The sequence below is a fragment of the Marmota flaviventris genome, chromosome 2, assembly GCF_047511675.1.
Source record: "Marmota flaviventris isolate mMarFla1 chromosome 2, mMarFla1.hap1, whole genome shotgun sequence".
Taxonomy (NCBI): Eukaryota; Metazoa; Chordata; class Mammalia; order Rodentia; family Sciuridae; genus Marmota; species Marmota flaviventris.
Window position 1 is genome coordinate 199306345 of NC_092499.1, and position 25418 is coordinate 199331762.

Sequence of the window (25418 nt, forward strand, 5' to 3'; positions counted from 1 at the left end):
CAAGGCCCAGGGTTCAATCCCCAGCACCCCCTCGGCCCAACACACAGGTACACACACAAAACAACCAAATCAAAAACGAACAAAAAAAGCTGGGTGTGGTGATGCATCCCTGTAATCACAGTGGCTGTGGAGGCTGAGGCTAGAAGACTGCAAGTTCAGATCCAACCTCATCAACTTAGGCCCTAAGCAACTTAGTGAGACCCTGTCTCAAAATGAAAAATAATAAGGGCTAGGGGTGTGGCTCAGTGGTTAAGCGCCCCTGGGTCCAATCACGGGTACCAAAAACAAACACAAGCCATCACATTCTGCCACATTCGTGCATTAGTTGGAAAAAAACCCCTAGAAACCAGGAACAAGGAAGGATGGCAAAGTATATGTTCCCAGTTTTGTCTTCTAGAACCTGGGTCAATGAGATGGGGGAAAAGTACTTGTCCTTTTTTTCCTGCACCCACTTCCAGAGCCCTTGATGTGCTGTCAGCCCCCCCAAGGCAGACTACACAGCAGGCTCACCATCTGTGTTTATTACAAACTGTTTTAATTGCTTCTTATCCCAATAACTTTACAAATATAGAACCATATGCCAGTCTGGGGGTGCTCTGCAGTGAGTCACTACAAATTAGCTCATGCACAGCTTAATGCCGCTGAGATCCACCTAGGAAGAGACCCAGTGGTGGCCTCAGCTGTGTGGGGAAGAGGGTCTTAGAGGTGGGCTGCCAAATGTAGCCAGGGGTCCTGGCCTCAAGTCTGTGGAGGTGCTTCAGCAGTGCGATGCTCATTCTCTGTCCGTAGCGTCTCCATGTACTTTCGCATCTTCTCAACCATCCAGGAGGGTAGGACAAAGGACTTCAGCTCCTCTAACTTCAGATCCAGGCATCCTCTAGAATAGACATTGAGGAGGAAAGTTAAAGCAAGGGAAGATGTGGGCCTCGCCCAATCCCAGGGGCCACTTTTGAGGCAGAGGAGAGGGTGGGGGGCAGAAGACCTGCTGGCTTTACCTGTAGTCATCACTGGCAGCAAGGTCCCGGATGTCCTCCTCGATGAGGAGGTAGGCCTGCCAGGAAGAAAGGAGAATGGCAAATGCCTGTTTCATTTTATGCCACCTTGATAACACTTTATTAAACATGTTGTGCCTGCTTCAGTAGGGAAGAGTAAGTATGGAAAGACTGTCAGGAGAATGGTTCCTTGAGAAAATCTTTCACTCACATACAAACTTTAGTGGGGGAGAATAGGGACTGGTGACTATTTTTTAAATAAAAAGAATTTCTTTTTGAGATGGGGGGTTTGTTTTGTTTTTGTTTTTATGGTGCAGAGGATTGAACCTAGGGCGTCATACATGGTAGGCAAGTGCTGCATTCCTAGCCCCAAGATAGGGATACGCCACGTTGCCTAGTTGCCTAGGCTGGCCCTAAATTCCCGGATTCAAACGATCCTCCTGCCTTAGCTTCCTAGGTAATACAGGCACACACCACCTCCTGGGGCTTCTGGTGACTTAATTTATTTAGGGCCTTTCCTGTTTTAAGAAAGGTGTCGAGTAGAACTATAACAAAATGGTAAGAGAGTGGCAAAATATACTTGGAAACAGAAGGAGGAAGCTATTTGCTAACTGGCAATTAAGATAACTTGGTTTTGAGCTTTGTGGCAAAAGAGAGAACATGATAAATAGCACTGTGGTCTAGTAATGGGGCTGCACTGTACTGCCCTGGGCCCTGTAGAACGGCATTGCACACTGTGGTCTGAAGGGGGCCAGGGTCCTCTTGTGAGCTCACCTTACAGGGGATGTTATTCACCATAGAAGAAACTCTTCTGTGGGACACTCTGGTTCCAGTCTTAGGGTCAGGACTAATTGTGAGTCCCTTAAGTACTTTGCCTTCATCTTGTGGGTTCTGTGAACTATGTAACAGATCAGGTGTCCTTGAAAGGGGCCTAGAGATGAATCCACAACTACTCAAAGAAGGTCTCCAAGGTCAGCAACGGGAAAAAACCCAACTTGTCCCTAAACTACTCTTGGTGGGTGGCTTAACTTTAGGTTCTGTTCCCGTTACCCATCAATTTATTATTATTATTTATATATAAGTAGGAAGTTCCCTTAAATATTTTGTGAAATGAAGTGTGGGCACAGTATACAATAAAATAAAAGTAGCTTTCATTGTCAGAAAGGAGATGGCACACCAGTTTACAAGGCCTTTAGATTCTATCAGGAGCGGTCCCAGTAGAGGGACTGAGTCATCAGGTGACATTGCATGTGATGGGCAAAGCCCTACAAATTATTTTAGGATATATACCACAACAGCTTTCCTAAGGTTACTGCTCGATTTAACCGAGAACTCTTAGAATGGAAGCGAGCCTGGAAGGGGCTGCCGGGCATGGCACACATTTCATTGCATGTGCAAACTCCTACTGACAACGAGTGTTGCCTGGAGTACTGTGTTGAGAAGATTCTAGAGCTGTTTAGAAGAAGACTGTGGTGATCAATGAGTTAAATCCACCCATGGGCAGGCAAGGGAAAAGTACTATGAAGTATTAAACTGCCCATTCCTATGCACAACTAATTCGATCCAAAAAAAGTGGTCTTGGAAATGGGTGGGAGGGAAAGTGAGGAGCTAAAGAACACTACCGATAGGGAAGGGAACACAGGGATTACGGTCTGCTCTTGAGCACAAAGCAATGGGCCTTGTATGTCCCTTGCCACATCCTTAAGGTTTAGGAAATCTTTCAGACTTTGAAGGTAAGCTGTCACCAATAGCCAGAATCCTGGTCCTTGTGCAGGGTGGGCCTCGAGCAGTATGTGAGTGAACAAGACTTACCATCTTCCCGCCTGTTGCCCGCATGTGATGCTGCTCAGCCAGCCAGTGCTTGTCCTGGGGGTCAGCTGCATACTGTGAGGGATGAAGTTACAGGAGGAGACATTAGCCTCGTGTGAAGGGCTTTCCTCCTGGCCCCTGAGCAGTTCTTACCACAAGACCTTGTCTAGCATGTACATAAAGAGGCCTCACTAATCTCCAGAGTAAGCCCAGGCAGCCAGGGATTGTGAACTAATCCCAGAGATTTAATAATATACTCCGAATCCTCACACGCTTCCTTTCTCAAAACATAGAATCAATTTTTGGGTGAACAAAATAAAACCTGAGACAACTATGTAAAGTATCATCTGAATAAGTAAAATATCAGTAAAGGACAAGAACACAGGCATGCACACTATGCCTGCACACACACTCTAGGCACATGCTCGCAGAGAAGGATATGTACCACTGTGGTTGCTGGTGACCTCAGGGAGGGAAGACAGAGTCAGGAGTGAGGGGCACTTGTGTCTTATTCCCTATTACCTCCTGTGTATTGCTTGAATCTTTTAATGAGAAGAATGAATTTATATCTCTGTGATTACAAAGTTTAAAAGAGGAAATGAAGAATTCAAATAATGTCTTTTGAAGGATGGAAAAATGGGCCAAAATGTACTAAGCAGTTTACAGAACAAATACAAATAGATTGTAAATGACTAAAAAGATGCTTATGATCACTAACAGAGAACTGTGAAGGAAAACAATAAAAAGTTTCCCTTCATTTATTAGAATGAAAAAATAAAAAAAAAGAGGTAACACCCACTGTAAAGTGAAAGGCGGTTGGGGGCTTATTACAGAAAATAGATCTTAGAATTGGGGAACTATGCTAATAAAAATGATTAACACTTGCTGAGTCCCTTTCTATGTGACAGGATTATGCTGGGTGCTTTACTACATTCTCTCTTAATTAACTCCAAGAGGTTGGTCTATCATCATTCTCATTTTACATTTTGTATATGACAAAACAGACTCAGAAATGTGGAGCCATTTGCTTAAGGTCACATGGCTGAGCTGGTAAGTATAGAACCCGGATTGAAATCATACTCTTAACCACGTTGATGGGAATTCACAGCAAGTCCCAGAGAATATCCATCTAGGGGAGGACACAAGTAGGGTTCTTGGGGGAGGCAGATGTTAAATAACAGGAAGATAAAGTGGAGGAGAAAGGTCTTCTGGGTAAAGGGAACAGCAGAAGTAAAGACACTAAGGAAAATAAAGAAGTAGCAAGTAGGCTACTTCTGTGTGTTGGAAGTCCTGGGTCAGAATGCTGGGAAACAGCCAGCAGTTCTGCCCCTCAAAGCACTCAAAGAGCTGCACAGGGTGTGGCAGGCAGATCTGGGACCCCAAAGGGGCTACACAGTTCTGGCAAGGAGCAGCAAGCCTTATGTATAGGTGCAAAAACTGTCTGGAACACATATGCAGTACTATTTTTTTTTTTGGAACCGAGGAATGAACTCAGGGGTACCTAAGCACTGAGCCACATCCCCAGCCCTTTGTTGTATTTTAGAGACAGGGTCTTGCTGAGTTGCTTAGGGCCTCAATAAGTTTTTGAGGCTGACTTTGAACTTGTGATCTTCCTGCCTCAGCCTCCTGAACCACTGGGATTACAGGTGTGTGCCACTGTGCCCGGCTGCAGTACTATATTTTAATCTATGTGGATGTTTTGTAATTGATGAAATATAAATCCATCTAAGAGTGGATTAACTTAAGATCTCCCCTATTATTTTCTCAAACAGTGGAAACCACAGCAAGCTGCTCTCCAGGGAAGAGTCATCTCTTCTGAAGAGGGGAGCCTGCCTTGCTCCAGCTGCTTTATTTCACAGACAACTGGATACAGGGGCTGGGCGCTCGGCTCTGGTGAAGGCAGTCCTGGATTTGATCCCGACTCATTACTTACCAGCTGAGTAACTCTGGCCAAGTCACTTAGCCTTCCTGACATCTACTTTTTTCACCTTTGGATAAATATAACAATACTTTTTTTTCTTCCTTGAGGCAGATCTCCCTGTGTTGTCCAGGCTGGCCTCAAAATTCCCGGGCTTAAGCAGTTCCCCCTCCTCAGCCTCCCTTGTCTAGGATTATAGGCACCTGGCTAATGCCATCATATATATATATATATATATATATATATTTTTTTTTTTTGTACTGGAGACTGAACCCAGGGTGTTGTACCACTGAGCTACATCACTAGTCCTTTTTATTTTGAGTCAGGGTCTTGCTAAGCTGTTGAGGCTGGCGTCTGATTGTGCTCTTCCTGCCCCAGCCTCCTGTGTTGCTGGGATTACATGCATGTATCACCACGCCTGGCTACAATACCTATCTTAAAGGAGCGTTCCATGACATCATGTAAGTGTGGCTTTTAAAACCGTGTTTGGCACACAATCATCATGCAAGGAAAGCAGCTGTGATCACTGAGGCAAAGTAGTCTGAGTAAATCACAAGAGGTAAAAAAGTGAATGAGGAAGGAGTAACCAGAACCCAGATGTCCGGACTCACACATCAGTGTGTGTTCCAAGCTTGTCTGTGCTATGTACAAGTCCCAATGCCATCTGCTCCCAATGCAATGGCCTGCCGACATCCCAGCACTCACCTACCTTAAAGAGATGTGGGTGTTTGATGTAGATTCTCCCTCTGGTGCCCCCCATCCCTAGGGCCCTGAAAGTAAAAGATGAGTGGTAAGGATTCCATCAGGCAGAGCCTCTAGTAGTTGAGCCCCGAGTTGCCCCTCCATTAGCACCAAAGCTCTTAGACTCACTTGTTGGCTCGAGAGCCCAACACAAAGGTGGTAGTTTCATTCAGCCGAGCTGGGTCCCACTGTATAAAAAAGAGAGGCTGGTGAGGGTGGGGTTAATGTGGTGAGCAGGACAGAAACACTCCTGTCCCCACCACTTCTCACCATTGTCTTTATCCCTCGTTCAATAGTTTACTAGGAAATGAAGTACTTTTAATATACTAGGCCCTGTGTTAGATGGTGGAAATAAAGAGATGAATAAGAAACAGACATAGATACAAATAATCAGGCCACTATGTGATGGGGCAATGACAAGGCTGAATGCTGGCTGTGAGTGGTGCCAAAGCAGATGGTCAGTCAGGAAGTCTTCCTCGAAGAGCTAGTCCTCAAGTTAATTCTCAAAGGTGAGCATGAGCTGGACAGGGTAGAGGGGAGGAGACGGGCATTTCCAGACAGAGGGCAGCATGTGTAGAGGCAGATGGGAGCTCTTGGCATGCTGGAGAAGCCACGAGCAATTCTGTGTTGCTAAAGAAGAAAGCCAGCCAGGGAGCAGAACTGCTGAGGCGGGAGAGAGCGACACGGAGGAGGGAGGTCACAGGAAGCCACCTTTAAGGGTTTGTCCTTTTCTTTATTCAGGCACTGGGGACTTGTTGAAGGCCTCTGAACATATAAGAATCAGCCATGCTTCAAAAATAGCTCACCTTCCAGCAGTGTGGATGATGGGTTTAGGGGCATGGTGACAGGCAGGGAGAGCAGTTTAGAGGCTGCTGTGATCAAGCAGAACTGAAGCAAGACTAGGGCTGAGGTAGGCAGCAGTCAGGAGGAGGAAGAAGTAATAGGGACTGAACGTACTCAGAAGGTGGAGTCATTCAGCACTTGAGTGGATGTAGGGAGGCGGTGGAAAAGAACAGGGACGATGACTGAGGGCAGCAATGTAAGGGAGGGTCAGTGAGGAAAGATTCCAAGTTCAATTTTGGATATGATGCTTTTTAAAAAAATATTTATGTTTTCATTGTAGTTGGACACAACAACCTTTATTTATTTATTTATTTTTATTTATTTCTATGTGGTGCTGAGGATTGAACCCAGGGCCTCACATGTGCTAGGTGAACGCTCTACTGCTGAGCCACAACCCAGCCCTAGATATGCTGCTTTTGAAATGCCTATGGAACTTGCAGGCAGAAAGGTCTAGCAGACAGGAGGATATACAGATTTTAAAGAAGAAAGGTTTGTGATACCCCAAGAGACTGGGGAGTTTAGCAGATGGTGGTCCCTGAAACCACAGAGTGGATGATTTAGATCATTCGCCGAAAAGCTTTAGGTGAAGTGGGCCAAGGGGAGTATTCTGGGGACAACCAAGGGCCACTGCCGAGGAAGAACTCACCAAGACAGAGGGAGATTTGGAGAGAACAGAAAGATCTGGGAGAGCTCACGGCCACCAGCTTTAAGGGAGTAAGCAGAGTTTAGAAGGCAGGCCTGACAACCAGCGGGAGAGCAGAGAGGACCGGGGGAAGAGGAGGCCAGTGTCTTCCAGACACAGCTCCGATGAAGACTGCGGTACTTTTATCTATTTTACTGGGCTTCCAGCAATTACTTTATTGAAATAAAGGATTCAATCCTTAAAAAAGCTTGTAAACAACTGTTTGGGAAACAGCAGAGGCTAGTGGTGTCAACAGACTTTGGGCCTGAGACTTGGCTCTTTCTCGCTAGCTGTATGATTTGGGCAAAACTCAAGTGTACTAAGAGCATAAGATAACTGAGAAGATAATTTTTACCTGTAGGGGAGTTGGCAGGAAAGGAAGTTCCTCACTACAAAATGATAATAGAACCTATCTCATAAATTTGATATAAAGATTAAATGAGATAAGTCAAACAAAGATTTAGGCAGTGCCTGTCAATATTAGGTAATGAGCAAAGTATCAGACCACTCGTGAACTTGTGGAATAAGGGACTCCTGCTCCTCTTTGTTATAGAATTTTGTTCTTTTTTGGCAGCCCTGGGGATGGAGCTCAAGGCCTGCGCATGCTAGGGAAGTGCTCTACCACTAAGCTACAGCCCCAGCCTGGCCTTTTCTTTATTTTGTGTCTCATTCCAATTTTCACATGGGATCTTCTCAGGAGGACCAGGTTGCTGGAGGTAGAGAAGGGAACATGGCTGTGGAATGTGTGAACACATCCTATACCACCCATGCCCCTTTCCCTCACTGGGTCCCCAGAGCCTTGGCTGAGTCTCTCTGGGATACTGGTCACTGCCATGCTCACATAACATGCTTACAAAATTATACCTTGGGGCCTTCCCGGCGAATCGGTTCAGAGGATTTTGGCTTCCATCTGCTTGAAAGGAAAAGAAGAAAGGTGAATTCTCCAAGGTGGGCCAAGACTGGAAGGAAGGTTGCTAATGGTAGTAGGGCCTCATACAGTCTCCCTTCAGCCCTGGCTCTGATATGACTGGGCAGGAGGGCAAGTCCAGGAACTTGCAGCTTTCTCATCTGTCTGCAGGAGATAACAGCAGCAGATGACCTGTTTTTGTTTTTGTTTGTGCCATCTGGGGAGTGAGTGAACCCAGGGCCTCACACGTGCTAGGCAAGTGCTCTATCCATGAGTCACACCCCCAGCCCTTGCCCTACCCATTTTGTGTTCATGAGGAACCAAACTGACCCAGGAGGAGACAAATCTAAGGGATGGCAATTAATGCTATTCTCTCTCCTATGTCAGTGGTTTCAAACTATCCTTATTCCCCTTTACCAGAAGAATGACTTTATCTGCTTCATATACTGAGTTTCCATGAAGTTGTGTTTGAAAAAAAGATTCTGCTGCTTCAAAACTCTTTAAACCTCAGGGGTGGGAAGGGATGAACAGGTAGAGCACAGAGGACTTTTAGTTGGTGAAAATTCTCTGTGTGATACTATAACAGTGGATACCTGTCACTTGTACAAACTCACAGATGAACAACACTACGAGTGAGTGTTAATGTACACTGTGGACTCTGGTGTAACGTCAAAGTAGATTCCTCAATTGTAACCAATGTACCATGTGGGTGCCAGAGGTTGATAACGGGGAGGCTGTGCAAATGGGGAAGCAGGGAGTATATGGAATACTTCTTTATCTTCCACTGTTTGTAATGAACCTAAAAGTGCTCTTAAAAAAAAAAAAAAATGGGGATGTAGCTCAGTGGCAAAGTGTTTGTCCAGCATGTGTGAAGCTCTGGGTTCAAAATTCCTATGAATGTGAAACAAACAAACAAAACTTTGCAAAGGTTCATTCCATAGACAGTGTGGTATAGTTTTCCCTTACTAACAGTATGACCTTGGGCAAGTAATTCTCTGAGTCTTTCTCTTTTTTTCCTCTTGTTTTCTTCTCTTTTTCTTTGTCTGCTAAATGAATTATACCTTCTTTAAGGGGGTGGCTGTAAGGATTAAAAAGGGAAGTCCAAAAGGTATCTTAGGCCAACCACAAGCATTTGATATACACCACAATGAAAATGACTGTGTTTCAAGCTGGGCTGAACTGTTCTGAGGCAAAACCAGGATAAAATTCTCACTGCGCACCTCCTTACTCCTAGACCAGGGAAACACTCCTCTATGGGATTAAGCAGGTAGGTCTGATTTCACAGGCACAGAACTGTGGCCTCCTTCCCTCCGAGACCACAACTGTCCCTCTGCTCCCTTCAGCTCTCACCACACTGGCGGCCTCTACTCACACCATGCCGGCTGCTGCCCGGTCATTTGACAGAATGTGTCCAGGAGGCCGTCCTTTCCTCTGCCACAAAGAACAGCTGTCAGAGCCCTGACCCTGGGGAACACTCCCCACCAACCTCCCACCCCGCCCTAACAGCATATCCAGGGTCCCCTGGTGAAGGCAGTTTTCCAGAGAGTGCAAATGATGCTTGGGAGTGAAACAGTGTGACTGTTTCTAGGGTTCGGCCTCCGGTCCCTAGAACAGCCTAGAGTACAGGAGGAAGTACCCTCTCCCAGCTAGAAAATGGCTTACCTTTTTGGGAACGGGGCTTCCTCGATGGGTACATTCTTCCTCTGCCTGCCGGCCACGCTGGAAGAAAAGGGAAGGGAATCAGTGGAAGGCCGTGCCTGGGAGCTGTGGGTCTTCTGGGGTGTAGAAGACAGATTCCCTGGCCTGTAGTCCTCTGGCTGCCGCCGACCCAGGCCCCTGCAGCCCATTCAGGTACTCTTTGACCTGGACCCTACCAATGGGTGGTGCAGGAAACTTCTGAGCCTACATACTTCCTCTGCCTCCCAGCCCGATTTATTTTCCCCTCCAATACCCCCAGACACAGTGCCTCTAACCTTTATTCCTGGAAGCTCATGGGTCAATCTAGGTATTACTTTTTCTCCATCTGAAAATAGTAGCTTAGCCTGAAAGGAAAAGATCAAGTGTTAACAATCACTATTTTGGTTGGTAAACATTTTTTTTTTTAAGTTGTTGATGAACCTTTATTTATATGTGGTGCTGGGATTCAAACCCAGGGCCTCACACATGCCAGGCAAGTGTGCCACCACTGAGCCACAACCCCAGCCCCCCTGCCTCTATTTTTTAAAAAATATTTACTTTTTTTTTTAGCTTTTAGGTGGACACAATATCTTTATTTTATTTTTATGTGGTACTGAGGATCGAACCCAGTGCCTCATGCATGCCAGGCGAGCGCACTACTACTTGAGCCATATCTCCAGCCCAAATGCCTGTATTTTTTAAGACAGAACTCCAAACTGGTCTAAAGCTTTCCATAAGCTGGGTGTGGTGACATACACCTGTAATCCCAGCAACTTGGGAGGCAGAGGCAGGAGGATCTTGAGTGAAGCCAGCCTCAGCAATTTAGCAAGGTGCTAAGCAACTCAGTGAGACCCTGTCTCTAATAAAATACAAAATAGGGTTGGGGATGTGGCTCAGGGGTTGAACGCCCTTGAGTTTGATCCCTGGTACCCAAATGAAAAAACAAACAAAAAACCCTAAAACCTTTCATAGTCAGTATGGGAAGGCATGGTTACATATATTTATTTAAAAGAATAGATAAAATAGAAAGACATAGATACATGTATTTATTTACAAAAAGTAAATCCGAGGCTTCATTGGTAGCACATTCCTCTTCTGCCTGCAGGGCATGCTGAAGGAAAGGGGAAGGGGAGGTCAGTGGGAAGCCTTTTCTTTTTCTTGGCAGAAGTGGGAATTGATCCCAGAGGTGCTCTACCGCTGAGCTATATCCTCAGCCTTTTAAAAATTTTGAGACAGGGGCTTGCTAAGTTTCCCAGGCTGATCTTGAACTGTTGATCCTCCTGCTTCAGCCTCCCATGTAGCTGGGATTACAGGTGTACACCACCACACCCAGCCCTATATTATTTTATTTTAAAAATAATCTGAGTAATGATCACTGTTGAATAGTTAGAAAATGTAATGAAGCAAAATTTAAAAATCAAATCTGAAATTTCATTATTCACAGAAAACTAGCATTAACTTTTCAATGTAAATTCTAATTCACTTTTCCCATTTAAATATATTCATGCTTTTTTAACTGAATACATTACTATCATACATATTCCTTAATAACTGCTGTTTTTCATTTAATAAATCTTGAATTCTTAGGACATAACTGCTGGGGACACAGTAGTGAGTAAGATACTGTGGAGTTCCTTGCTTTGTATATCAACAAGATGATTTGGGGTCATGGTAAATACAGCAAAGAAGAAAAACTCCAGGTAGAAGTGGCCGTCGTCAGAGAAGAATTCTATTTTAAGGGGGTGCTCAGGGAAGGTCCTATGGAGAAGGCAACAACCCCTGAGCTGAGATGGAGCAGGCTGTAGAACAAAGCTGAGCAGAGCTGGGCACGGTGAGGCGTGGCTGCAGTCGGGTTGCGCAGGTGGCGGAGGCAGGAAGATGGCTAAATCTACGAGTTTGAGACCAGCCTAGGTAAGCAGTGATACCTCCAGGTTAGAAAAGTTAAAACAAAGAAAATAAAAGCAGAGCTGAACAGAGGTGTGTTTTGGCAGCAGAAAGAAGTGCAGAACCCCCAAGAAGGGGGGACTCGGCTCAAGCAAGGAAGAAAAGATTGGCCTGGCAAGTAATGGGCAAAGGGAGGTGAGGAGCGAGGAACCCTGGGAAGGGAGGCCAGGTGGAGGGTTGCAGGGACCTTGCAGGCCACGTGCAGAGCTGGGTTTCAACAGCTCTGGAGCAGTACTGATGGGGCTTCTGGATACGCTCTTCCCCTGGCCTCTGAGACCATGCTCCCTGTGTTCTCCTCCTCTGACCACTCTTTCTTAACCTCATCTGCTGGCTTATCTTCCTCGATCTGCCTCTTTCCATTCCATCCTCTTTCATTAGATATTCTATCTGCTCTCATTGATGCTCACAGCTGCAGTTAACATCTACAAACTGAGGACTCTGTGATTTTTAAAAATCTTCAGTTGTGGCGGAAAGGATATCCTTTGAGGTCCAGGCTTAGAAACCAAATGGCCTGCCCCATGCACGTGCTTGGACGTCCCAGTTTTGTTAAATACAAAACATGATTGTCTCTGCCAAATTTTGTTCCTTTTCAGGTAAGAGTACACCAGTCTCGAGCCAGCCGAAACAAGGGTGCACTTGAGCTGGAGAGCCTGATGAGAACCTGACATTCCATCACTTGTCACCATTTCCTGAGCCTCTGAGTGATCCTCACCGCTCTCAAACTCTAAGCCTCATCTGGACCTTGGTGAGAGCCGCAACTTCTCCCTACGACCCCCTCCTCAACTGGTCATCCACTCCATGCCAGGAGAAGCCTGCCTTGGTTCCGGACCTGGTCACTGTGGTCTGAGTGAGTGTGCATCTGCTGGACTTAAAGCCTAAGGCTTAAGACTTTTGAACTTAGCATGCAGAGAGAATGTCTGTCATTAGCCTGTCTGATTAAGTGTGTTTCGCAGTGCTTAGAATTAATCTAGAATTGTTTACTGGGAACTGGTTATGTCTTTTGCAGTGCCTAGCATTAAGGACTGATTAAGAACCTATAGAGTGAAATTGTATTGAGTAATTTGAGTGAATAAAGCATTGAAAGGGGGAAAAAAAAGAGTTCACCAGTCTCAATGTGTAATTAATTATGCATACATTTGTGTGATAATAGTTCTTAGCTCTTTGCTTAACTAGTCTGTAAGTTCTATGAGGGCAGGAAGCCTATTTGTTCACTTGCCTGTTAATTCATTCAGTTGCTGGAACATTCGGCAAACACCTAGTGTACATGTCATATTCCATGGCTGGGAGTACAATGATGAAAAAGACTGTGCCTGAACTCTTGTAAAGCTCGGCATTTTAGCAGAGTAGGGGAAGGACTGAGAGGAAGGTGGAAAATAAGCAAGTGAACATAATAATTTCAGGTTCAAATAAATGTCAGAAATAAACCTGTTCAATGACAGAGAGTGACTGAAGGTGAGAGAGGGGCTGCAATGGCGTGGTCAGGGATGGGCTGGCTGACGAGTAACAGTTAAGCTGAGATCTGAAGAAACGCAGAGTCAGGGCAGAGCGTGCTGGGCAAGAGGATAGCAAGTGACAGTTCTGGAGGAGCGGGACAGAGCCAGAATGGCTGGAGCAGGCCGTGAGGGGCGGCAGGGCGAGATGCAGTCAACACGCAGCAGGAGCTGGTCCAGGAGGGCTCCGTGGATCAGGGAAGGCACTAGAGTTTTATTTTATCTGTAACGGGAAGTCACTAGCGGGTTTTAAAGAGGGAGTAAATGATCTGATTCATCTTTACAGAGATTAGTCTGCTGCTGCTAGAAGGGACTAGAAGCAGGTAAGAGTGGATGCAGCGCAGGCCTGAGATATAAATCTGTGAATCATCATCGGTCCAAATGACTTCAAAGCCAGAGGATTAGATGGACTCATCTTAGGAAGCAAATGGACAGAAAGGGTCTGAGGACGGAACTCAGGAAGCAGCAGCGCTACAAGTCAGGGAGGCAGGAAGCACTAGCCGGAGGCTGGACAAAAGGAAATGAACCAAGAGTGGAGAATGTTCCAAGAGACATGAAACGAGCCCACGCGACAAATGCCACATGAGTCAGCTGAGCACAGTCAGGACCCACAGGGATGACAGCACGGGGTATGCTAAAAGGCTCCCTGGTGAAGTGGTGAGAACTCAAGCCAAACACAGCGAGCAGAGAACGACAGTGGGTGAGAAAGGGAGCCAGTGATTGCTGACAGCTCCCGCTTTTTTTTTTAGACAGGGTCTCACGAAGTTTCCCAGGCTAGCCTCAGCCTCAAACTTGTCATCTTCCTGCTTCAGCCTCCTGAGTGGCTGGGATTACAGGTGTGTGCCACCACACCCAGCTTGCTGACAGCCTTTCTTGAAGTGTGGCTTGAAATGGGAACAAAGAAACGGTGTAGCAGCTGAAGGGACTGCAGGTTCCAGGGTGGTCTGTTTACTCACCACTGTATCCCCAGTGCCCCAATGAATAAGCCATATTATAAAGACACATATAGGAAAAAGATCCGGAGAAAGCAGAAAATGTTATTAGTGGTTACTGCAGGGTAGTGAGATTTTTCAAATGTATTTTTAAAATTTATGAGAGTAGAGACTAAACCCAGTGCTTCCTGCATGCTAGGTAAGCACTCTATCACTGAGCTATATCCTTGACCCCTTTCTAAACTTTATTTTGAGACAGGGTCTTGCTAAGTTGCCTAGGCTGGCCTTGTACTTACGATCCTCTTGCCTCAGCCTCCCAAGTAGCTGGGATTATTGGTGTGTGTTGAGAACCACAGTGGAGTCGGAATGGCCCCTGGCATTTTGCCAGAAGTAATGGTTGAGAGGTGAGCCATTAAGATGATGCTGGATTGAAACAGGTTGTGTATTCAATTGTATATAGACCCCTGCTGTCGGTCTTGGGTGCCCGCTACTTTGGAGTTCTCACAGGGATTCCTGGGGAGTTCATGTTGGTTGGTGAAGTTCCGGTGGAGGGTGTTCCTGTTGGTGTATGGTGTGCCTGCATTTTCTGCTTGGTATTCCCAAGAAAGCATGTCACCTACTGTATTTTTGCCTCTTCCATCTCCTCAGGTTCTTCCTGGCTCACTGCTCATCCCTTCTAGGCACACCACACACCAACCGGAACACCCTCCACCGGAACTTCACCAACCCACTGGAACTCCCCAGGAATCCCCGTGAGAACTCCAAAGTAGCGGGCGCCTGAGGCGGACAGCAGGGGTCTATATACAATTGAATACACAACCTGTTTCAATCCAATCCAGCATTATCTTAATGGCTCGCCTCTCAACCATTACTTCTGGCAAAATGCCAGGGGCCATTCCAACTTGGCTGTGGCTCTCAACAGGTGTGTATCACTGTGCCTGGCTCTTCCTTACAATTTGTTTTCTGAATTTAAGGTAACAAGTAACATCTACTAAGTTTTATTACTGAGCTAAATATTTTAGGAGTTTTGGCACACTGAGTCCTCAGATAATCCTATGAGGTAGAACCTCTATCCCTATTTTGCAGATGAGAAAATTGAGATTATTAATGTATGGTAACTTTCTTAAGGTCATACAACTAGTCAAGGACTCCAACTGGGGCAGTTTAAATCAAGAGAAAGCTTATAGTCTTAATCACCATGTCAAATTTTTCTTAATAAATGCATATAATCTGTATATATAAAATACCTACCCTGCAAAACAAAAACCATCAAACAAAAAACTCAGGGCAACATGTGGTAGATAAGATCAGTCATTTCTTCCTAAGAAATACCTGAAAGGGCATAGTGAAGGAGCTTAGCAGAGATGGTCCAGATGTAGTATTAGAAGTCAAAGCAAACATGCCAAGAATTCATCCACTCAAAGCTAAAAAATTCCTAGTCTAATTACCATCATGTCCAGTCTAGAATCTGTAGAATCTGGTTTTTTTTTTTTTTTGTACTGGGGATTGAACCCAGGGGTGCTTTACTACTGAGATATATCCCCAGCCCTTTTTATTTTGAGACAGGGCCTTGCTAAATTGCCCTGGCTGGCCTCCAACTTGCAATCCTCCTGCCTTAGCCTCCCAAGTACCTGGGATTACAGGACTGTACCACTGCCGCCTGGCTGAAGAATCTCTAATGTAACAAGAAATTCCGCATATGGTTTAGACAAGTGGACCCTAAAGACCTTCCAACTATCCTGATGGCCATCTGAAAGCTAAGCTCTGATGTTAGAAATACTTTCTGTAATTATGAATGTAACAATGTATTTAATATCCAGTTGTTCTGCATCACATGCACTTATGCTTTGTTTATGTATATTATCCCATTTAATCCCCACAGCAAACTACTGGCTGTAGGGAGTGGCTTTATTCTTAATTTTAAAGATGAGGAAATTGAAGCTCAGAAAGGTTAAAGACTTGCTTGAGGTTTCTTTTTGTCTCGTTTCCTGTTGGGTGAGCATGAGACTCTTTGGGCTTTTTACCTCCCTGTGCTCAGAGTCTATGGTGACCACACAGCCTTCTATTCCATATTCTGGCTTCTTATCAGTACTGGTAAGGGCAAGCTCTGGAGGGTAAACATGGGGATTCAGGAGACTGGAAAGGTATAACCATTTATTGAATTCAAGTTATGCCCAATTTAAGTTCATCTTTTACCTGAACCCCTCTCAAAGGTCTCCTAAATTCCCTTCCAAACCAATCTCCTAAGGCAGTCAGAGAAGTCTTTTCAAAGTGCAAATCTCATTAGGCCACTTTTCTGGTTACAACTCCATATCTATAATTTGGTTCATGCTCTGTGTAATCTGCCTCTGCCTGATTCTACAGTTTACCATGTTTCACTCTCTCCACCCTCTAAACCAGCCTTCCTGGCTTCTTTCTGTTTTTTAGGCATTCTGCATTCCCTTTGGTCCCTGGTCTTGTCTCCATACTTACACACTTGTAACAGATTGTAACTACAGATACACTGTGTGATTACTTGAGTAATGTCAAGAGTTTTAAGGGTAAGGACTATGCCTGTTTGCACACCACTGTTGGGGCCTGGCATAGCAGCATAGTAATGGGTACACAGTAGGCCCTCAATAATATCAGTCAAAGAGATAAACTCAAGAAAGTATTTTGGGATGCAAATGAGTAAATGTTTTATCAATTTAAGCTTTTTTTTTGGTACTGGGGATTGAACCCAGGATCCTCTGGTCTCAGTCTCCTGACTTGGTGGGACTACAGGTGTGTACCACAGCACCTAGCATCAATCTAATCTTGATTCAACTCCAACTTATAAGAATATTATTAACAAGCCAGGTGCAGTGGCGCATGCCTGTAATCCCAGCGGTTGGGAGGCTAAGGCAGGAGGATTGAAAGTTCAAAGCCAGTCTTAGCAATTTAGAGAGGCCCTAAGCAATTCAGTAAGATCTTGTCTCTAAATAAAATACAAAATAAGGCTGGGGAATGTGGCTTAGTGGTTGAGTGTTCCTTAGTTCAACCCTGGGGATGTGGCTTAGTGGTTGGGTGTTCCTTAGTTCAACCTCTGGTACCAAAAAAAAAAAAAAAATATATATATATATATATACATACACACACACACACAAATTATTTCTGTCTTATTATTAGCGGTTGTTATACATGATCATAACACACCGAAGTCATGGAGTGAATTAATGAATCTGGCCTCTTAGGAATCTGGTTAGCTTAAACTTGACTATCAGAACTTCTCATAGCACTTGCCCACGAGAACCAGATTGGTTTTCACTGTACAGATAGGATGGGGTTCTGCCCTTCAAGAACTGAGGTCTTGCTTTTTTCTAAGGCTACATCTGAGTAGGCAGCCAGCCTTTTAGAAGGCATTTTTCTTTCATATCACTACAATTACCTCATAGGAGTGAACTCACAATAATCCTTATGGCTCTGATTATGAAGAAATTTCCATTTTTCACAGCTAATAGTTTCACAGTAAAGCAAAGAATCTGGGTGATGTTGACAATTCCTATTAATAACAGTAGCTGGTGTTCTCTATTGTCTTGGGAACACAGTCATTTACAGACCTGATGTCATGCCTCCTGACCACACCTGAGAGGCTGGGAGATAGCAAGTGTGCTATATTCTCCTGATCCCAAAAGGGACTACGACAACTTGAAGGTGATCCACCAAGCACCCTCAGGGGTGAGATAGATCTTAGCTGTCTAATTCTTGTGTCTTAAGTTACAATTTACTTTTCTTCTTTTGGTTTGCCCAATTTGATTTTTTTTCAGCTTTATTGAGATATGAGTGACAAACAGAAATTATTACATATTCAAGGTGGACAATGTGATTATTTGATGTATATATACCTATATTATGAAATAGTGATCATAATTAAAATAACCAACACATCCATCACTATATAGGTATTTTGTGTGGAACACTTAAGATATACTCTCTTAGTAAATTTCAAGCACACGATAAAGTACTATTAGCAACTCACGCTGATATACATCATATCTAAATTGAAAGTCTGTGCTTGCTCTCTCTTTAAAAAAAAAAAAAAAAAAAAAAAAATATATATATATATATATATATATATATATATATATATATATATTTGGTTGCGGATGAACTTTTATTTTTATTTACTTATTTTTATGTGGTGCTGAGAAACAAACCCAGTTCCTCACACATGCTAGGTAAGTACTCTACCACTGAGTCACAACTCCAGTCCAAAAGTCTGTGCTCTTTAACCAATATTTCCCTACTTCCCTGGTAACCACCAGTGTACTCTCTGCTTCCATGAGTTTGCTAAGCATAATTTCTTTATCTGTAAAATAGAGATTAAAAAAAACAAAAAAACCTTATGAACAGGGTTTCTTCTGAGGCATAAATGAAATAATGCATCTATCACTATACCTGGCACCTAGTACCTACTTCTCTTGCCTTGTATGTCAACAACATTTCTAAGCCCTGGAGATAAGTGGCTTTCTGGGCATACCACTGATGATAGGATCACATTTCTTAGCAGAACCCTGAGGGCTGAACCCTGTGCCCGCATGTCTTGGCCTCTGGTCTCACCTGCTCAAGGCAGCTCCGACAGGCCTCCTGGATCAGCTGCTCTGCATCCACCTCTTCCCCAACATTGTCTCGCACGTTCAGTGCTGCTTTCTGGAAGAACTAGGGATGCACAACAGAGGACAAGGTCAGAAGTTCTGCTAATTTACGATAACCTGAAGGAAACTGAAAAATAAAACAGAAGCTTTTATCCTGCTCTCATACAGAAGGAAAATGTGATCATGTGCCCAGCTTTGGGATCAGACAGATTTAGATTCGTATTCTGGGCTCTACCTCCCGCCACTATTCCTCTCTTAAGGATATAATCACAGAGGTGCCCCAAAAATTAATCTGCAAACAGTACAAAACCAAAGAGTAACCTAAATGTCCAAGCATAGCTTAAATAAATTATGAAATTCTATGCAAATATTAAAAATCATGGTAAGGATAGTGTAAAATATATTTTTGACATGAAAATGTATTCTTAATAAAATGACAAGTAAAGCAAGCAGGTTATAAAATAGTTTGGTATAGAACAAGCTTATTTATGTACAACAGCAAAAAAACAGAGACAAAAGAACTTAAGGATAATATATTAAGTAACAGCAGTGATATTGTGGATGATTGTTTTCTTGTTTGCTTATCTATAGCCTCTTAATTTTTATAATGTACATGTAGTATTTCCATAGGAGGAAAAAACCCAGAAAGCTTGTGCCTAAAGTGAACAGGCACAGAAAAGATCAAGACAGCAGAAAAGTCCTATTAGGATTCTCATTGCCCAATCCCCAATCTGTGGGATGGGAGAAAGGGTGACCTTGCAAAGGCCCTTGGATACCAGCAAAGGAAAGGGAAACCTGGCAGAAGGTTCCTCTTCTGGGTTAGAGGGAGAACTTGAGCCTGAAATACTTCCTAAAACACTGGGGACAAGGTGATAGGGTCCCCAGACATACCTGGGAGGTACCCGAAAATACATTCATTAGGAGTCCACGTTGTGACTCCAGAGAAAGTACCAGTTATCTCTGGGGTATAGGAAAACTTTAAAAAACTATAATCAATGCTCCTACTGTGGGAGACAATTCTGGGGAGACACTGCCACGTTATATTTAGCAAAGTCAAATGCCTCTGTTGATAACATCAAATCAAGAAGTGTGTGAAAAGACTGAATCCGAGACCTCAAGTGTTTAGGAAAAATTCTTCATGCCAAATTAAATGACTGGATGTTTGGCTGACTGATTTTCTGGTGCTGGGGATCTGCTAAGCAACCACTCTACAACTGAGCTATATTCTCAATATGGATGAGTTTGACTTTAAAACAAAAATCTGAAAACTGGCGATAAGTATTGGTGTTCAATGCTGATTATTGCTAGGGGAAAAGTTCAATTAAAATAATCTGGATGCTTTCCAAGCAGCCCGTGGGAGAGCAGTACAATGGATATATAGGGGTGAATGTAAGCTACCTCTGGATCTGAGAACGAAATCAGAACACAAATGAAGCGTCTGCAAGCACCACAGGCAGAAATGCAAAATAACACACCCTTTTTGGAGAGTGACTTTTTTCCCTATTACTCACTAATTCCATCTCTAGGAATTTATCCCCAGAAATAGTCTCACAAGTGAACAAAGATGTTCATTCCAGTGTTGTATGAAACAGGGAAAAACTGGAAACAACTGAATATTCTAGGGACTAGCTAATTAAATTATGGAACATCCATACAACAGACAACTCTACAACTATTACAAAGAGAAGCACTGACCTAAAAACATGACCAAAAGTGAAATAAATTAAGTTACAGAACAGTTTGTATATGTGTATATAAACATGTACACAACCTACATACTCATGTAAAAAACCGAGTTTGGTATCTTTGGGATGAATTTTAGTGACTTTTGGCTCTTGTTTTAAAAAGTATCTTTGTGTGTGTATGTGGTACTGGGGATTGAACCCAGGGGCTGGCACATGTTAGGCAAGCACTCTACCACTTGAGTTACAGCCCTAGCCTTTTAAAGTTGCCCGCGTTGACTATTAATATGTGAGCATTCTCCTTCAGCTTCCTAAGTACTGGAATTGCAGGTCTGAACCACCACACATGGCTGTATAATTTTAATTAGTATTTTCTTATTAAAAAATTTCAAATACATAGAAAATTTGAATATTTAATAAATAGCTAATACCTACCACCGAAGACTACAATTAACATTATGTTTCTCCATCACATATCTATTAATGTACTCATCTATCCATCCATAAATCATCTTGTAATCTATATAATTTGTATTATTAAATTTTTTTTTAAATTTTGATATTGGAGATTGAATGTAGCCACCGAGCTACATTCCCAGGCCTTTTTTTCTTTTTTTTTTAATACCTTTATTTTGTTTATTTAGTTTTTTTATATGGTGCTGGGTATCAAACCCAGTGCCTCACGCATGCTAGGTAAGCGCTCTACCACTGAGCCACAACCCCAACCCCCCTGGTCCTTTTTATTTTATTTTCAAGCAGGGTCTTGCTAAGTTTCTGAGGCTGAGCTTGAACTTGCGATACTTCTGCCCCAGTCTCTGAAATTCCCTGGGATTACCGGTGTGCAACACCACAACTGCCTAAAATCTAAAATCCTCACTGTGGCTTCAAAAGTTTTACTAGAGCTAGGCTTGTTACCTCCCAAGCACTTTGTTACTCTCCCAGTTTAGTCTGTTCCACACTGGTCAACTTATTGCTTTGAATGTGCCAAGCACACTCCTGCCTCAGGGCCTCTGTCGTTTTCTCTGTGCCTAGACCACTTTTCTCTTACTTGTCTGCATGGCTTGCCCCGTCTCACTTTATTCAGGTTTCCACTCAAATGTCTTCTCTTTCTTAGTTACAAAACATACAACAGCAATCTTGCTGGGCATTGTGGCACATGACTGTAATCCTAGCTACTTGGAAGGCTGAAGCAAGAGGATCACCAAATTTGAGGCCAGCCTCAGCAACTTAGCAGGACCCTATCTCAAAATAAAATAAGATGGACTTGCTTAGCATGCAGAAGGCCCTGGGTTCAATCCATAGCACCTCTGAAAAATAAAACAAAAAAGCAACCCCATGTCCCAGAGGTCCTCTCTTCTCTCATTCCCTAAAGTAGTACATATTTGCTTAAAGAAAACAAGGTTACTGTCTGTATTTTCACTCTACATTCCTAATACCTAGAACAGTGTCTGGCAGTATGGTAGTAGCTAAATATATATATATATATATTTATATATATATATATATATATATATATATATATTTGGTGTATATATGGGTTCTAGGTATCAAATCCAGGGCCTTGGCATGTGCTGGGAAAAAATTTTTTTCCCCCAAACAACAACAAAATACATAAGCAGAAGGTTTGAGAAGAAAACAGAGTTTGGCAGGGCATGGTGGCACATGCCTGTATGCCCAGTGACTGAGACAGGAGTATTATAAATTCAAGGTCAGCCACAGCAACTTACTGAGGTCCTCGGCAACCTAGTGAGACCTTGTCTCAGAATTTAAAAAATAAATCTTTAGTACCAGCCCCCCGCTCAAAAAAATTCAGAGTTCAGTTTTGAATATACTGAGTTTGAAGCATCCATGGGATATGCAGATAGAGCTATGGAGAAGTTTATTGATAGGCTAAGAAAGTAATTTTAATTAACAAAAATGGTGCTAATGTTAATCAAGTAATAAAATACTGGTTGAACACTTGGTATGTTCCAAGCAAGGATGGTGGGCACATTACACTTAAGTCATTTCTACCTTACAAAAACTTGGCAAAAAAGATATCTGAATTACCTCCAAGAGGGGAAAAAATTCTTGGGGGGTAGCTGGCAGAATTAGAAAGCTTGAGATGTCTGAGTGCCATATAGACAGAGAGCAGTGCTGCAGGGAAGCCCTGGCTGCTCAGGAGTCTTTCCCCATGAGTGTTCTCTCTGTCCTTCTCACCTTCATATACTTGTTGAAGACAGTCTGGATCTCCTCATTGATGCTCGGCTGCAGGACAGCTCGGAGGAGGTCCATGGAGATGGCAGGATCTGTGAAACTGCATTTAGGAGGGAGACAGAGTCAGCAGCTGTGGCCCAAACATATCCTTTCCCAGTGTGCCCAGCCAATTATTGACATAGGGTTCCGTCTTTCTTCTTCTTCTTCTTCTTTTTTGGTACCAAGGATTGAACCCAGCAGTGCTTAACCACTGAGTCACATCCCCAGCCTTTTTTATTTTTTGTTTTGAGACAGGGTCTTGCTAGATTGCTGAGGCTGGTTTTGAACATATGATCCTGCCTCAGCCTCCTGAATTACTGGGATTACAGGTGGGTGCCACCATGCCCAGCGACATGGGATTCTTTAGCAGCAATACTAGATAGCTTTCACTAAACACTAGTCATGTGCTCAGATTCTGGGCAAGATCACATGGATGCTTGACTTTATTTCATTCTCATAAAAATAAAGTGGGCATTATTTTCAAAGTGAAATATAATATTTATACAGAAAAATACATACACTTAAACAATTATGGTGAATGACCAATCACTACCCAGGTTAAAAATTATAAATGGCATCCTTAAGGCCCATGACTTCCTTGAGTGAATCACTCCCTCACTTCCTTGAGTTGGATATTACTATTGGACCCCCTGCAAGACTGAGAAAAAAGAGGTTCAGAGAAGTTAGGGACTTGTCCAAGAGTTACTCAGTTAATACAGAGTCTGTATTAGAACACAGCTGTCTGACTCCAGAGCCTGTGTTTTTAACCTCCATGCTGACGTCTTTAGAGCTCCCAAGTGCAGCGTCAATGAATGTTAAGGATCTTGGATACTGTTGTTAAATCCACCTCTCTACCCTCCATTTCTAGATGAGTTCAGAGAGGGAAGTCAGAGCAAGTCATTCATCAGTGACTTGCTCAAGTACACAGAGTTGAGAATGAGTCTCTTTTTTCCCAGGCCAGTGCTTTCTACTGTCTACAGATCTCTTCTCAGCCATGTGCAGTGGGGATCCCAACACTCTCGCCCACCTCTGTACCTGGGATGTAAGTCCCACAAGGGCCAGCCTTACCTTGTTGTCATTTGTGAGCGGCGGCCCCTTCGCTGCACCTGCCGGTGCTTTATCATTATGTTCCAAGGGTTCTGTGGGAATCAAGGGAGCAAATGTCACTAAGGCCTGTGACACTGGGGTGGTGGAGGATGAGTATGAAGCTAGCCTAGAAATCCCTTCTCGGATCCATTCGCCCCCTCTCCCACTTTGGGGAGAAGGGGAGGACAGTGATTGGAAGGTGCTGCTAGGGAATAAGAACCGAGAAAAAGTTTCCTGCCTCAGAGTCCCAGCGCCGCCTTTCCTGGAGCAGCAGGAGGAACACCCAGAGCCTACTCGGTGGCAGGCTGCTTTGCCGGGCGCGTTAGGGCTTTTACCATCCCCTCGCCACGACTTGACGAGGTCGCCGGGACTAATCATCTCCGCCCTACAGGAGAGAAGCCCGGGCTCGGGGGGATGCCAGGCTGGCCCTCAGCACCTAGCCAGGAGGGCGTCGCCAGAACTCGAATCCAGGTCGTCCGACTGCGAAAACGGCAACCCCTCGGCAGCACCAGCCGCCGCGTTCTCTCGCCCGCGGACCAGGGTCCTGGGAGCCCGAGGCCCTGCCCAGCCCGAGCCCAGGCCTCACCCGGGGCGCCCTCACCATGAGAACCAGCTGCCCCGCTGCGCCCGCGTCACCCAGCTCGGTGCCGCCCCGCTCAGCCCCGCCGGGTCCCCGCGGCTGCTCGGCGTCGCCAGTGGCCCCCATGGCGCCCCCGACCCCAACAACTTCAGCCCGACTCTGCCACCGGCCGGAAAGTGGCGCCGTGACGTCACCGGAGCGCGCCGCCCACTGGCCCGGAAAGCGCGACGCCCGCAGCTGCGGGGTTACCATGGGAACCGAACCGCCACCCGGGTCGCGGGCCCTCGGAGACCCTGCGTGTGTGGCGGTTGGGGCTCCCTCCCTGGAGCGCTGAGCCTCCGCGGGGACTGTGGGTGTCTCAGGGCCTTTCCCCGCTGGGCCAAGGCCCGGGACGAGTGCGGGGTAGGAGGAGTGGAGTAGGTGTCCGCGGGCTGAGGTTGGGAGCTGAGGGGACGCACGGTCCGACGGTGACACCTGCAGTTGGGTCTTTGAACACTACAGCTTTTTTTTTTGGGGGGGGGGGTCAGGTACTGGGGATTGAACTCGGGGACACTTTCCCACCGAGCCGCACCCCCAGCCCTATTTGGTATTTTATTTAGAGACAGGGTCTCACTGAGTTGCTTAGAGCCTTGCTCTGGCTGAGGCTGGTTTGGAACTCGCCGTCCTCCCAAGCTGCTGGGATGACAGGCGTTCGCCACCGCGCGGGCTACAGCTTCTAATATATCCTGGCAGGAGCCTCCAAAATTGGAGGGACCTAATGCGTGGACCAGAAACCCCACATGGGAAAGCGTGGCCTGTGCCATCCCAAACACGCACCGCCTCTCTCCACGCTCTGACCTCAGGGCTGTCTCCAGGGCAGCAGAATGAAGGTTGGGTCTTGCTCTGTGAACCTCCCTTGCCGCAGAGAGCTGGGCTTCTCTTCCCGGAGGAGTGGTTCTGGGATGAGCTGGGAGGATGGGCTTAACTGTGTCATTCCCCAGCCCCCCCCCCCCCCCCATAGCTCTGTCTCAGAGGTAAGATGTCCCGGAATAGAACTGGATTCATTTATGGGTGGTAATGAAAATGACTCTTGCCAGATCACAATATCGGGTAGTAGAAAGTGCAGGAGTTCTGCAGTCAGAAAGATCAGGGTTCAAATGTGATGTGGTATGGTGGTTAAGAATATTGGATATGGGCGGGGGGCAGTGGCACAGGCCTGTAATCCCAGCGGCTCAGGAGACTGGGACAGGAGAATCGCGAGTTCAAAGCCAACTTAAGCAAAGGCCAGGCGACCCTGTCTCTTAAAAA

At 44.9% G+C, this 25418-nt stretch overlaps 1 protein-coding gene and 1 long non-coding RNA gene across 3 annotated transcripts; one reads left to right on the forward strand and one right to left on the reverse strand.

Annotated features, from left to right (window-relative positions):
- Positions 1-514: 514 nt before the first annotated feature.
- Positions 515-24272, reverse strand: Dnttip1 (deoxynucleotidyltransferase terminal interacting protein 1). Of its 2 annotated transcripts, none has more exons than XM_027954287.2 (13): positions 24153-24272; positions 23534-23604; positions 22430-22526; positions 18514-18612; positions 9866-9934; positions 9555-9611; positions 9265-9323; positions 7850-7895; positions 5590-5648; positions 5429-5489; positions 2805-2876; positions 996-1051; positions 515-877 (listed from the first exon to the last, which is right to left on the reverse strand). In XM_027954287.2, the coding sequence occupies exons 1-13, from the start codon at positions 24255-24257 to the stop codon at positions 739-741; spliced, it is 990 nt and encodes a 329-aa protein (XP_027810088.2). In that variant the 5' UTR covers positions 24258-24272; the 3' UTR covers positions 515-738. The 2 variants fall into 2 exon arrangements, with proteins under 2 accessions (XP_027810088.2, XP_071465150.1); XM_071609049.1 differs by having other exon boundaries at positions 7850-7898.
- Positions 7073-14872, forward strand: LOC114107014 (uncharacterized). The gene is made up of 3 exons (XR_003585271.3): positions 7073-7122; positions 12107-12360; positions 14584-14872. It is a non-coding gene; the product is annotated as an uncharacterized lncRNA (long non-coding RNA).
- Positions 24273-25418: the final 1146 nt, after the last annotated feature.

What these genes read in the sequence shown, in the direction of transcription:
- Dnttip1 (XM_071609049.1), bottom strand. Translation starts at nt 24,257, where the DNA reads ATGGGGGCCACTGGCGACGCCGAGCAGCCGCGGGGACCCGGCGGGGCT. An exon ending in ATGAGCTTCCAGGAATAAAG is followed by an intron (nt 9,612 to 9,865) that starts GTTAGAGGCACT and finishes CTTTTCTTCCAG; the next exon opens with CGTGGCCGGCAGGCAGAGGA. An exon ending in TTGGGCTCTCGAGCCAACAA is followed by an intron (nt 5,490 to 5,589) that starts GTGAGTCTAAGA and finishes TTTTACTTTCAG; the next exon opens with GGCCCTAGGGATGGGGGGCA.